We start from the raw sequence: 13661 nt of genomic DNA on the forward strand, positions 1-13661 counted from the left end.
GAGCAGGAAGCTCAGCCCAAGGTATGTTGGCCCATTCAAAATCTTAAAACAGATAAATGAGGTTACATATCAGCTTGAGCTTCCTGCTAACTACCGCATCTCTCCATTTCATGTCTCGCTCCTCAAACCGGTCCACCCGAATGCTGACCCCAACGCTGAGTCCCAAGAGCCACCGCCTCCGCTGGACATTGACGGATCGCCAGCTTATAAGGTGAACATGCTGCTGGACTCGAGGCGTAGAGGGGGTCGGCTTCAATACCTGGTGGACTGGGAGGGATACGGACCTGAGGAGAGATCATGGATACCTGCTTCCGATATACTGGACCCCTCACTCATAGAGGAATTTCATCGAGCCAGGCCTGACCGTCCAGCACCACGACCACGGGGACACCCACGCAGAGTGCCAGGAGTCGCTCCTAGAGGTGGGGTTCTGTAACACCAAGCCAGCAGAGGGAGCCCTCGCCCGAGTATTGACTGTTAGCACTCCCTCTGCTTTCTCTGCAACCACTTCCTGTTTAGTGGCCATATTAACCTGGCCACCACATGACTACTTTGCGAAGTATTGCCAGTTTATCCTGCCTTACCAAGCGTTTGTATCTCTGCCTTCTTACCACGTGTATGACCTGTTTATCTGTTTGTTTTGACTTCTCTTTTGGATTACCCCTTTTGCCTGTTTGCCTGGTTGGACTGCCTTACTGTGTTTTTGACCTCATTGCCTGTTTTTACTGACCCTGAGTTTGGTTTTGTTGGACTGCTTCAATAAACATCCGCATATGGATTCTTCCTCGGCTTCCGCCTCACCCTCATTACAATGAGATGGCCCAGGAAAAGAGAAAAAAAAGAGCATGAATAGAAGACTGGTTTCGCGATGATGTCATCATTAACTGTTTAACCATTTGGAAATGAACTCGTTCCTTTCCTTGACCTGCTAAGCTGCTGTTGACAGAAACTTCTGTGAAAGATAATGTGTGAGGTGGGGCTGTAATGGTATGGGATGATATCAGAATTCTTAAAATAATGCAGGCTCAAGCCGGCAGGCACACAGTTATACACACTGAAAAAAATGATACTACATTTTTTTAAGGTAAGTGGTTGCAAACAATTTATTTTAGCTACATTTAAAAAATAAAAACATGTTGAAAGTTAATCAATTAAATTTGTTTGTTTAAATTTATCTCAAATAAATTGATTGCAACCACTTGCCTTAAAAAAACTGAGTAAATTCAATGAATCATTTTTTTCAGTGCACACACACACACACACACACACACACACACACACACACACACACACACACATAAAAGGGAGTTAGGCCGTCTGGCAACACTGATAGGAAACTGCCATCCAGTTCAGACTAACATGGCCAAAAGTGCTTTTTACTAGACACACACCCATTTTTATAATGCCTCAGTTAGCATACAGTAAAGTCAGAAACTGTAATGCCCTTTGTTTAGAATTTTGTTCAGAAACCATGTAAAATGTTAGAAGAATGCAGGATCATTTTGAACAGGCTTTAGAAAAGCCAGTCATGTTCTGACTATGTATCGTGTAAAACTCCATACTCCTCCTGCTGTCTCTGAATATCTACAACAGAATAATAATCATTTGTTAGGCTCTGCCTATCATCAGTTTGTCGCAAATAATTTATTAATTAGCAAAAAATGATCATTTTATAATATGCTATCATTTTGCATATACAGTATGTGCAGGCAGGTTTACATTTCTCTTGGTTAAAAAAGTAAATACTTTGTTATACTGTTATAAACATGAGAGGAAATTATGTTTGCTGCATTTAACATTTAGAAAAATAGTTTCTGCCTTTTAAGTTCTAGTACAGGTCTAATGAGTCATTACTCATTCGTTATTGTATTTAGCATATTTATTTAGAGAGTAAAATGATAATGTGTATTCAGAAATGTGTTTAGGGTGTGATTAGGATTCATAAACATAATAGCATCATAATCAAACCTGAACTTCTAAACCTGTATACAATAGACACTGATATAGCATACTCTGGACTGTCCCATAATAATGTTGTATTGACTTAATATTTAGATGTAGATATTCATGTGACACTAATTGAAGCCATATAACTTCTCTGCTAAGGATGTTAAATTTGTCCTCTAAGAAAACACCACTTTTTTTTTTTTTTTACAAGAATGTCTATCAGAGAGGCACATCCAATGACATCATAATTAGTGTAATCAAATGGCTGTTCCTCACGCATCATTGTGTTGCTCACAATAGAGGGTGTGGCTAAATATATTATCTCCTTTTGTCTCTGACTGTAAGATCTCAGACAGCGACTACTCAGCCTGATCTGCAGCCAACACATCTGTGTCAACTACCGCCCACCGCCAACACACTCCTACACACAAATCCATAACTATGTTGCACAAAGAATAACAATAAGCAAGAATTAAAAAAAAATAATAATTGGAGAGAGGAAACTGAGAAATAGCTGTAAGAAGAAAAAGCATCTCATTTCAACACTTTGGCAAATGCAATTAAAAGATTGTTAAAGCGGTCATATTATACCTTTAGTTATTTATTTACTTATTCCCCAGAGGTCAACTAATAATGTTAGTAGTTTTGATAAAGTAATACTTTAAAGTCACTTTATTTATTTATGTATGTATGTGTTTTATATTTTTATTCTTTGGCTGCTGTGCCTTTAGTTATGCCCTGTTTGTATAAGTTGTTTTGTTTCTAATCTAATAAATTTGCTTTTTGATTTGAATTGTTTGTATGAATAAGCAAAGGATGAGTCTAAGAGCTAGCCTATATGTAGTCTTGGAAAACACCTTGACAAATCAGAAATCCTCACATGTATGCAAACATTTGAACAAGTGTAACTGAGTGCTTTGGTCACAGTAGTAAAAGCTTTGCTATTTTATAATTGGTCATGTTTTCTGTGTTCTTTTGAGTTTTGATCTCCTGTGGGAAATCAAGGAAAAATTCTATTAAATGAACAGCCCTCAAGCAATCACAGTGCTAAATTAATGCAATAATCTAACACAGAGCAAATCACAGACATGATTTCCATCATGCTAATCTTGGAGAATAGCACAGAGAGCACAGCCATGGGGACAGAGAAAATTTGAGACAGTCACGAGTTCATTGCTTTCATGTATGCTACCAAAAAGCAACATGCATCAATATCAAGCTGCTTTTGCTTTTTCATCTTTCTTGACTAAGCATACAACATTTTTTCAACAATGAAATGACTCCTCTGATAGAGCATCACTGTGACTCTTCTCAGAGCACCAGCACCATCATGTCGTGGCCTAATGGTTAGAGAGTCAGACTCGTAACCCAAAGGTTGCGGGTTAGAGTCTCGTACCGGCAGGGATTGTAGGTGGGGGGAGTGAATGTACAGCGCTCTCTCCCACCTTCAATACCACGACTGAGGTGCCCTTGAGCAAGGCACCGAACCCCCAACTGCTCCCCGGGCGCTGCAGCATCCGGGTGTGTGTTCACGGTGTGTGTGTGTTCAGTGCTGTGTGTGTGCACTTTGGATGGGTTAAATGCAGAGCACTAATTCCAAGTATGGGTCACCATACTTGGCCACATGTCACGTCACTTTCAGTACTATCTCACTGCATTGTATTGAAGGCCTGACCTATAGATGAAGAGTCTTTAAGCAGACCACTCAGGGTGCGCTCACGCATGAGCTGAACTACAAATCCCACAGGACCTCAGAAGGAGGTCAATGGACTAAAGTGACATCAAACATTCATGACATCATGACTAACGTTCTGTCTACTACTGATTGTATGACTGTAGTTATGTAGCGCCACACAGTGGACGTTTGTGTGTATTACAATGGAGCTGTATTTGTGCAGGTGTGATATTGTCAGATTGTATAAACATATATCAGACATCTCATAAAAATGTGAATGTTTTCAACTATCCATATGTATATATATTTTTTAAAATCTTTTTATGTTTGTCCATACATTCTTTTGTTTATATCCTTAGTCACATGGGGGGACATTAGATCGGTAACCTTTACTTCTTTCTTGCAGTTTGGCCGTATCGACCCTCACTATCCAAAGGTCTGCGGTCACCAAGGAAACGTGCTGGACATCAAATGGAATCCTTTCCATGAAAACATAATCGCTTCTTGTTCAGAGGACTCTTCTGTGAGTAAACCTAAAATGCAAAATCACAATGGTCAAATTAGTCAGCATCATTTAAATAATCTGGGGAAACCTCTTTCTGTGCAATGAAAACTTGTTTCAGTTGTTGGTTTATTTTTGATTTCATAAATAGAAAACCAGCATTTACTTTTCATGATGTGCATGGTTGTGGAAGAATTTTTACCAACACATGAACCTGAAACATTATTCTGTCGAACAGAACCAAAAATATCACTTAAATAGAAACTGTTTATTAAACCTATATATAAGGAAAGGCATAAACATTTAATGTCAGTTTCATGTGTGTAAGTTTGTTTTACAGAAATCATATTAATTAACTCTGTAAATAATAATAATGTAAGTATAAAAGAAATGAAATTATAATTATATTTAGAATGATATAAATTAAAGAATAAATGTTAAACACACACACACACACACTCAGAAAGATGCCCAAAATGCCTTGCTCAAAATCAAAGTAGGGATAGAGCAGGTGAAAACATATGATGATAATGATGATGATTAGATGGCTCTCAGGAATACTTGATCACTGTAATGCTTCAGTATATGTCTTATGTTGTATCTGTCATTCGAGACTAACCATTTATGAAGTTATAGATTAATAACTAACCTGATATTAGAGTTTAAAACTGCTTTTTAAAATTGTGCTATTAATTCAAAAGTGCTATTTGCATTTGCATGTGAATGTGAATGTGTCAGGTGCGAATATGGGAGATTCCTGATGGTGGACTGAGGAGGAATTTGACAGAGTCTGTATTAGAACTGTATGGCCACAGCAGGCGTGTGGGTCTCATAGAGTGGCACCCAACCACTAGTGGGATTCTCTTCAGTGCTGGCTATGACTATAAGGTAATTCAATCTTTTGTAAATAATACAAAAGAGATCTGCACACTGTTATTCTCCCTTTAGTTAGAAAAAGTTAAAAGTGGCCATTTTAACTTTTTCTAAATAAAGTGAGAATTACAGTTTGCAGATCTTTTTTGTATTATTTGATGTAATTTTTGATCTTGCACCTGGCCAAGACGCTTTGGATGTGCGTACCTTGACCTTTTTTAAATGAAATCTTTTGTAACAATTTGAAATTCTTTAATTCAGTAATATGTGCTATAAAATGAAAACATCAAATTTAAAGGGGTCATCGGATGCAAAATTCACTTTTGTTGTTGTTTGAACATAAATGTGTGTTGGCAGTGTGTGTACACATCCACCCTATAATGATAAAAATCCACCCAGTGTTTTTTTTTTTAATCCCTATTTTAAAATCCCCTTTCTCAAATCAGGGTAATGATGCTGAAAATTCAGCTTTGCCATCACAGAAAGAAACAATTTAAAATGTATTTCAATTAGTGCTGTCAAACAATTAATCACGATTAATCGCATCCAAAATAAAAGTTGTTGTTTACAAAATATATGTGTGTGTACTGTGTATATTTCTTATGTATATATAAATACACAAACATACAGTACATGTATATATTTTACAAATATATACATATATATATATATATTCAAATATAACTTATATATAAATAGTAATATTTTATATATAAACAAAACAATTTTCTTAAATATTTACATGATGCATGTGTGTGTATTTATATATACATAATAAATATACACTACACACATCTATTATGTAAACAAAAACTTTTATTTTGGATGCGCTTAATCGCGATTAATCATTTGACAGCACTAATTCAAATAGAAAACTTTTATTACAATATTTGAAATTGTAATAATATCTCACATTATTACTTTTGATCGTGTTTTAAGCCTTGGTGAGCATGAGAGACTACTTTCAAAAACATTAAAACATTTTAACAAATCCCAACCACAAACTGCTGAATGGTAGTGTATATTTAGAAATATATTAGATATATAAATATTATTTTTCAGTTATATACTGAAAAGACATTATAGGGCATCATACGTTGAGTTGCTTGAACTGCCATCACAAATAATCACCTTAGAAAAAAACTGTAATTGTCTTTGAACTGACTTCGACAGTGTAATTGCAGGGTGATGGGAACATCCGGTACTACGAGATCACCCTGGAGAAACCCTACCTGCAGTATCTCATGGAGTTCAGGTCCCCTGCACCACAGAAAGGGCTCGGTAAAGCTGAATCCACACCCTTTGATGATCACACTACACCAGCAACATCTGTAAAATGGTGTAGGAAACTTTCTAAATTAACCCTAGAATGCAAAAAACCCAATACAGAAACCAAAACAACCTTCACAGATTGATAAAGGGGGTCAGAATGGCCCATATTGGATTTGGTGGTTTTCTTCATGGAAAGGCATCCTTGTTTTATCTTAATTTTCGAATTAACAAAATATTCCAAAAATCACACCCTATCAAGTCATTTGACTTCATGTCTTTATGCAGTCTAGGGTTAAACCTGGAATTTTGTATGTATAATCTTAGCACTTTTATTTTCTCAGTAGGACTCTGTGTTGTGTTATGGTCTGTTCAATATCAAGACAAAACCAACAAAGCATGCCAATTACCAGTGTCTAATGTTAAACTTCTCATATGTTCCTCTCTCATATGTGTATTCTGATAGGAGTGATGCCGAAGCATGGGCTGGATGTAGGAGCGTGTGAAGTCTTCAGGTTTTATAAGCTGGTCACTCTAAAGGGCCTGATTGAGCCAATCTCTATGATTGTGCCTAGAAGGGTGAGCATAAGCACCATGAAGCTATTAGATCACAGTCCATGGTTCCCAGTTAAATGAATCATTTAGAGTTCCACTGAAGGATGAAGAAAAATTTGTGCTAGACCAGGGGTGCCCAAACTCAGTCCTGGAGGGCCGGTGTCCTGCAGAGTTTAGCTCCAACTTGCCTCAACACACCTGCCGGGAAGTTCCTAGTATGCCTAGTAAGAGCTTCAGGACCGAGTTCGGACACCCCTGTGCTAGACACATCCCTTGTGTGAGGCCTATAGTTGAGTATCCTGCCAAAATGGCTTTTTTTAAGCAAGCAGTCTGAAAGGATGGAGGAATCCATCAGCTGTTTGTTGCTGGTGTAACTGCCGCCTCAGTGAGACGAGAGTAGTGAGCCATGTAATAACCTCCATGTGAGATACAGCACGTGTGTTTTGTACTCTGTACACAATGGGCAGTGGCAGGTTGGCCCATTATCAGAAGGCTTTAAAAACAGTGGGAGGGGCAGCCTCCTACCAACACCACAATTTTACAACACACCCAAATAAATCCAGCGCCAGCTCTGTTTCAGTGCAAAGGGTCCTGATACCTATCAATCCATATCGATCTTTCATGATAGAGGGCGAATCAGATGTTGCCCAGCCAACAGTTTAACCAAGGGGTTTTAAAATCAGGACGCGACGAGGGTGTTCTGTAAATTTGGGAGGAATAAAATTACAGCGTATTTAACTGTATGAATATAGTTATGCATATTATATGCATATATTTTTCTTTCCTTGCAACATACATATGTTCAAGAATTGTATTTATTTGTGTTATATCTGTTTTTTTAGCACTGTTGCCTTTAACTTGACATTTTTATGGAACTATTTTCTGGAAAGATGCTTTGAAATTATATTTATGTATTTATGTGTTATACAAATAAATGTAAATTAAAAATGTTTCTCTAATATTTGGTAGAAAAAAAATACGCAGTGAACGTAAATATTAATTTAATGTTTAATATTGTAATATTTCAATAGTATTCTTATTTTTTATTTTAGGGAATTTGCAAACCAAATATAAAATTAATATTACTATAATTTAATTTGGGAAACAACACGTACTATTTTATTTCATTTATTTATCACACAATACATATTCTTTGTACTTTTAGCTGCCTTTATAATTTAGGAAGGAAATCATCATATCTGGAGGTTGCAGACATTGAAATTATTGAAAACGTCTAGTTTTACTCATAGCCAAAACATTAGTCATTTTGCTTTATTTGTAGCAGAAGCCTTGGAATTCAGCAAACCCTCATGAACCTGTAAGAATAAGTCCCTGAATACCTGCGATTATTTTCACTCAGATACTGAGTTACCTTTTCATCCATAGTTTCTCACAGTACACTAATTACACATCCTGGAGCATCCCTTAGTGTTCTGCACAATGAACACAGTGATAATAGTGCTCTTTCTGTGAGCCTCTGGATTCCACATATTAGTTTAGACTCAACATTTACCTGCCCAGAGCCTAACACATCACCAAATACTAATGAAGGTCTTAAATCTAACTATAAAAATAACAGTAAATGAAAACCTTCTTTCTTTGCAGTCAGAGACATATCAGGAGGACATTTATCCCATGACTCCTGGGACAGAACCTGCTCTGTCTGCTGATGAGTGGCTCAGTGGAATCAACCGAGGTAAAGACCTGCAGTTATTTTCAGAATAAAAATATTTGAAAAGACAAATGCTGAAATAAAACGAATCCATGTCTGCATGCGCACAATGGTCTAGGTCCAGTGCTCATGTCTTTAAAAGAGGGCTACAACAGAGCAAACAAACTGGTGTTCAAGGCCCCTGTGAAGGACAAGAAGGGTGGAGTGGTCAATGGGATTGACCTGCTAGAAAACGTGCCTCCCCGTACAGAGAATGAGGTGTTACCACGATTCTGTTGAGATTTATTATGGTTGTTATAAGGACAGTTTGGCAGATACAGTTTATAGATGAGAGGTGTTTATATGTGTGTAACCCTGTGCTTTATGCTCTACAGCTCTTGCGGATGTTCTTCAGGCAGCAGGAGGAATTGCGGCGACTGAAGGATGAAGTTACGCAGAAGGACATTAAGATTCGACAGCTTGAGCTGGAGCTCAATAACATAAGGAACAGCCCAAACATCAACAACAATAACAACAGCAGCAGCAATGGTAGCAGCATTTGACACTGGATCTGTGCTGTGTCTTTTGATCTCCTAAAGTGACACACTATAAGCCCTGAGCGCTGCTGAAACACACGGGCTTCCTTTTCCTAAAACCAAGACCTCAGGAGAGCAAGCGCTTGTCTTCATAAAGCAGTGTTTCACTCTGACCTCCAGTGTTGACCCCACAGTTGCTGTGTGCTAAGTCGACTTTATTGGAGTGATGATTCACTAACCCTGTGAAAACTGTCCCATTACATGAGCTTCAGTCACACTGTTGGTCCACCTGCAGTGGACTGATTCTCTCTATATGGATTGGTTTTGGTACAAGCTACTCATTGCATTATCATCTCATTATTGTAGACTTCACTAGATTGAATTATTAGAATTATTTATTTCATTTTTTTTCTTTGTGCTACTTAGCCTTGTTCTAAATAGCTTAATAATCTCCATGTAGAGAATAAACGTGTTTTAATAAGGTCAAACAGACATGCTTCACCCATCAAGCTGTTATCTCATGTAAACACTAGGTCTATTGCATTATTTTTATATGACCAACAGTGCTGTTTTAATGTAGAAACTCAAACACCACAGTGCAGTAATCTTACACCACAGATGATATTTATCGAATTGACATGCTCCTAAATCTAGAAGTATTGGGTTTTACTAATATAAGTTGGGGACTGTGTTGCTTCACATAATTTATGTGAAATATGTTCAAGTCAGTTTATGAACGCAATTCAAATGGGTTTTTAAGTTAAATAAAGTTCAGAATAATTTCATAATTAATTTTGAAAAATCACACTTTGCACCTGATGAAAACATAAAAGTCCACAAATTGTAAAATGCAATTATGAAATGAATTAGTAATAGACGTCGTATTAGAGACCTACACTGTAGTTCCGTAGGAAAGTCAATTTTGAAGAGAACGTGAGAAAAAGAACGTTCAACGACTTAAAGAATGAGACACAGAAATTGTTACATTTTTTGATTCTGAAAGTTGAATGAATGGCAATATTTAATTTTAAAGACTTACTGTGATTTATAAAGCATAATTTTACTTTTTTATTAAATTTTAAATCAAACATATTTATTGATTTCCATTTTCAGTTCATACTTTTAAGTAAAGTGTCTTGAGTTTTCAGGTTTGTAGCTTGTAACCATGAATTTACTGTAGCCTTATCGTCCTGTTACATTCAGATTATTGACCTCTTAAATAGCTTCTTAGATTGGATGTAAACTCTTATAAAGTGCATTGTATTCAGCTTTGAACTTTCAGTGTAAACCCTTTCAAATTTTTTATTGTAAAGTGGACAAATTCTTTGCAGGCAAATACATTATGCGCCACGAAACACTACAGGTGCAGTCACGCTCTCTCTTCAGTGCGCGCTGCTCTCTAGAAGTTACCCTATTAATTATGATTTAAAACATTGATTTTGCCCAGAACAAACTGGACCAGCTCAAAAAAAATAAAAAATTTGGACGGCACATTTACTGGAGCACCTATGAGCTAATGTGTTAACATGTTATCCCTTTTAAAATATATTTATAATCTGATTCCCAAATGAACTAATGATCGCTCGACCAGCACGGAAAGCAAAGTCGGTCCACCTCTGAATTCAGACATTGTGTGTTTGACATTTTCCTGCTGTTTAATGAAAACACTATGAGCCTCAAACATTGTAAATATTTTGCTTCATAAAACAATAACACAAACCCCAGCATCTTCTGCTTTGTCATTGCATAGTAATAGCGCGTTTTGAGGTAAAGTGCACTTTAGGTATTCGGACATTAGGGGGCGGTAAAGCCACAGTCTTGCTCATGTCAGCACGTACTACAGCAAGGCCTACACTTGCCATGAAACAGACTACACAGCATCCTCTTAACATGATAAAGAGCAGTTCAGACACAAGCAGTACTGCTTAAAGGGATAGTTCACCTTTAGTTGCTGGTCTCCATTGACTTAGTGTTTTTTTTCCATACTATGGAAGTCAATAGGAACCAGCAACTGAAGGTGAACTATCCCTTTAAGGAACACTGGGTAATAATAACAATAGGCCTACTTAAATGGGCCAAACTGAGGAACAGGTTGTTTATGTGGCCTGTAGCTACATTCCAAATCGTATGCCTGATAATTGTGCATCATTGAAGATGTTGAGGTGGATATTAATTTGTTCACAGTGTGAAGTGCCAGAATATTTATGTTTTACTCAGGCCCCTTTCATTTGGTGTTAGATAAGTCGCTCACTGCCTACACAAGCACAATTAATGTTGAAATATTTCGTGCTGACAGTGCCTAAAGAATTATGAGGCAAGACATTAGACTAACCTTTGTCTTTGATTAAAATGAAGAGCATTAATAGGTTATCACTACTCTGTATTTCACTTCATTATGATTAACTAACTACAGCATGTTGCACAAAAGGTAATTGCATACAAAGTAAAAACCTCTTCCCGAGAAAGAATCCTGTAATGTGTGGAGCCGAATTTACTCAAATGGTACATCAAATCTGTCTAGACTGAGACTAGCTCAATTTACCTTATGATCTCACGCTCACAAACTGGCAATCTGTCCACACGGATCATAAGAAACACCTGTTACACTATACGCAATGCTTTCATGCTCATGTTAGCAAGGCACATGCTTGTACAGTAAATATTAATTGGAACAAAAATGCTGACTTTTATTCATGTGAAATCTGAAGTCATCTTTTTAATAAAAATTTCAATCAGTATGACCTGACAACTGGACACAGCTCAGTTAAAATTGCATATGTGTTCTATTTAAATTGGCATGATGCTTCTGAATATTTACACAATATTCAGTCACGTATCATCAAAAAAAAACAAGCTATTTTCCCTGAGCTTCACAATGCAATTTCACTTCATATATTCAATTAACCCGCTATATCAGTGGCGAGGTCATATACACTTGCCATCTCTGCACAAGACTTCAAATACATAACTTGTTGATCAAGTATGTAATCACATCCAATTACAATGTGTGGATTTTCTGTGGCTGTCAGAACAGAGAACTTCAAACTACCATAGAGCCCGTTGCGTTTTCATTCATTTTATTACAGTTAATGGTTACAACTGAGATTATTTGTGAAAATGTCTGCCATTATCAAAGGGAATCAGAAAAAAAATATATTTGGTCATTATTTACAAAGAACACAAAACCTCTGAACTATCCACACAAAAGGGAGAAGGGGTTTAGGGCTCATTTGACAAGGGCAGACATTCGGCTCTGAACATTAAAAAATAAAATTAAAATTAAAATCACATTGAGAGGTTGTGCCGTGCATGTCCAAGCAGACATCATGATGCATTCTTCATGCCTAAACAGCACGTCACGTGGTGGTGGCGGTGATGAAAACACCAAAGAAACAAAATACACAAATAAAAGATGCAATAAAAAAGTGGGTTAGAAAATGTTCTTCCTTGAAATCCAGTAGTCAACTTTAAAATAGAGTCAGCCATGCACTTCTAAAAGGTTTTTGGTTGTTTTTTCTTTTTTAATACATAAGTCATCACCAGCATTTAGGCATCAACAGTAAAGACAAGGGGAAAATTACAAGAGCATACTGGTCTTTTTTTTCCAACAATAATAATTTTCCACACGGTGTTGTCAGCCATTTGAAGAACTTTTGGCGAAAATGAAGGGAATCAAACTGAAAGTACAAACCAAACCAAAAGAAAACAACAACAACATCAACAACAAAAAAGCTAAAAACAAATATTTAATCTTTATACTAACCCACCCCCTACCATTTGAAAACCTCCCCAAACCATCGCAGAGTGACAATAGGACAGATATACAGGGGTTAAACGGTCAGATCACAATAGGGGGAGTGCATGTTCAGTCATCATCTTCCTCCCCTTCCTCATCCAGCTCTCTTTTCCTCTTCTGACCCCGCTCCTCCTCTGTAAACACAACACAGGAGATACCAGATGTTTTGTTTACTCTTACTCTCACCCTGCTTACCAGCATTCAACAGGTGCTGGTAACCCTTCGAACTTTACAAACACTTCATCTATTCACTTACCAATGTCTTCCTCATCATCTACCTCGCCGTCATTTAACTCTTCCTCCTCCTCTTCCTAAAAGTGTGCGAAAAAGGCACAAATTGACACCATGTACTATATTTGTAAATATAAGAGGAATAATCATTATTTTCCGGCATTAACCTCTCCGCTGATGTCCTCTTCTTCCTCCTCTTCCTCATCATCCTCCTCTCCCTCCTCTTCATCTTCATCTCCTGGAGCTGCATCTTCATCATACTCCTCCTCTTCTCCCTCTGCAGACAAAATTAGGTCAATGACAAATTAATTCCTTGATCTCAATTTAAAAAACTGAGAAACCTCAAAGCACTGTCAGTCAGACTCTTCACAAACATACCATCTTCATCATCCTCATCATCATCTAGGCCTTCGACGTAAGCTTCGGCGTCAGAGTCGGGTGCTTCTTTATCCTCTTTGTCATAGCCGTCGAGGTACGTCAACTGAGGGAGCAGCTTGAAAACATTTTCTCTGTAGTCATTCAGGTTTGTCACCTCACAGTTGAACAAGTCTAAACTTTTGAGGCTTTCCAATTTTTTCTGTTGGGAAAAAGACAGGAGAACAAATTAATAACAATACTAAATTGTT

General features: G+C 37.2%; 2 protein-coding genes across 2 annotated transcripts in view; one reads left to right on the forward strand and one right to left on the reverse strand.

The window, feature by feature from the left end:
- The window catches only part of LOC107700371 (coronin-2B-like), a 46126-nt gene extending 36545 nt beyond the window's left edge, over positions 1 to 9581 (forward strand). Inside the window, exons 3-9 of the mRNA XM_016501997.1 lie at positions 4029 to 4145; positions 4863 to 5027; positions 6176 to 6278; positions 6733 to 6845; positions 8427 to 8517; positions 8612 to 8751; positions 8868 to 9581. Coding sequence (XP_016357483.1) covers positions 4029 to 4145; positions 4863 to 5027; positions 6176 to 6278; positions 6733 to 6845; positions 8427 to 8517; positions 8612 to 8751; positions 8868 to 9035 — 897 coding nt within the window. The 3' untranslated portion in view covers positions 9036 to 9581. The remainder of the gene's footprint in view (positions 1 to 4028; positions 4146 to 4862; positions 5028 to 6175; positions 6279 to 6732; positions 6846 to 8426; positions 8518 to 8611; positions 8752 to 8867) is intronic.
- Positions 9582 to 12536: 2955 nt separating this feature from the next.
- The window catches only part of LOC107700372 (acidic leucine-rich nuclear phosphoprotein 32 family member A-like), a 12813-nt gene continuing 11688 nt past the window's right edge, over positions 12537 to 13661 (reverse strand). The window contains exons 2-5 of the mRNA XM_016501998.1: positions 13414 to 13612; positions 13203 to 13312; positions 13061 to 13115; positions 12537 to 12938 (exon numbers count right to left, since the gene is read on the reverse strand). Coding sequence (XP_016357484.1) covers positions 12874 to 12938; positions 13061 to 13115; positions 13203 to 13312; positions 13414 to 13612 — 429 coding nt within the window. The 3' untranslated portion in view covers positions 12537 to 12873. The remainder of the gene's footprint in view (positions 12939 to 13060; positions 13116 to 13202; positions 13313 to 13413; positions 13613 to 13661) is intronic.

Source organism: Sinocyclocheilus anshuiensis, unplaced genomic scaffold (genome assembly GCF_001515605.1).
Source record: "Sinocyclocheilus anshuiensis isolate Anshui unplaced genomic scaffold, SAMN03320099.WGS_v1.1 scaffold154, whole genome shotgun sequence".
Classification (NCBI taxonomy): domain Eukaryota; kingdom Metazoa; phylum Chordata; class Actinopteri; order Cypriniformes; family Cyprinidae; genus Sinocyclocheilus; species Sinocyclocheilus anshuiensis.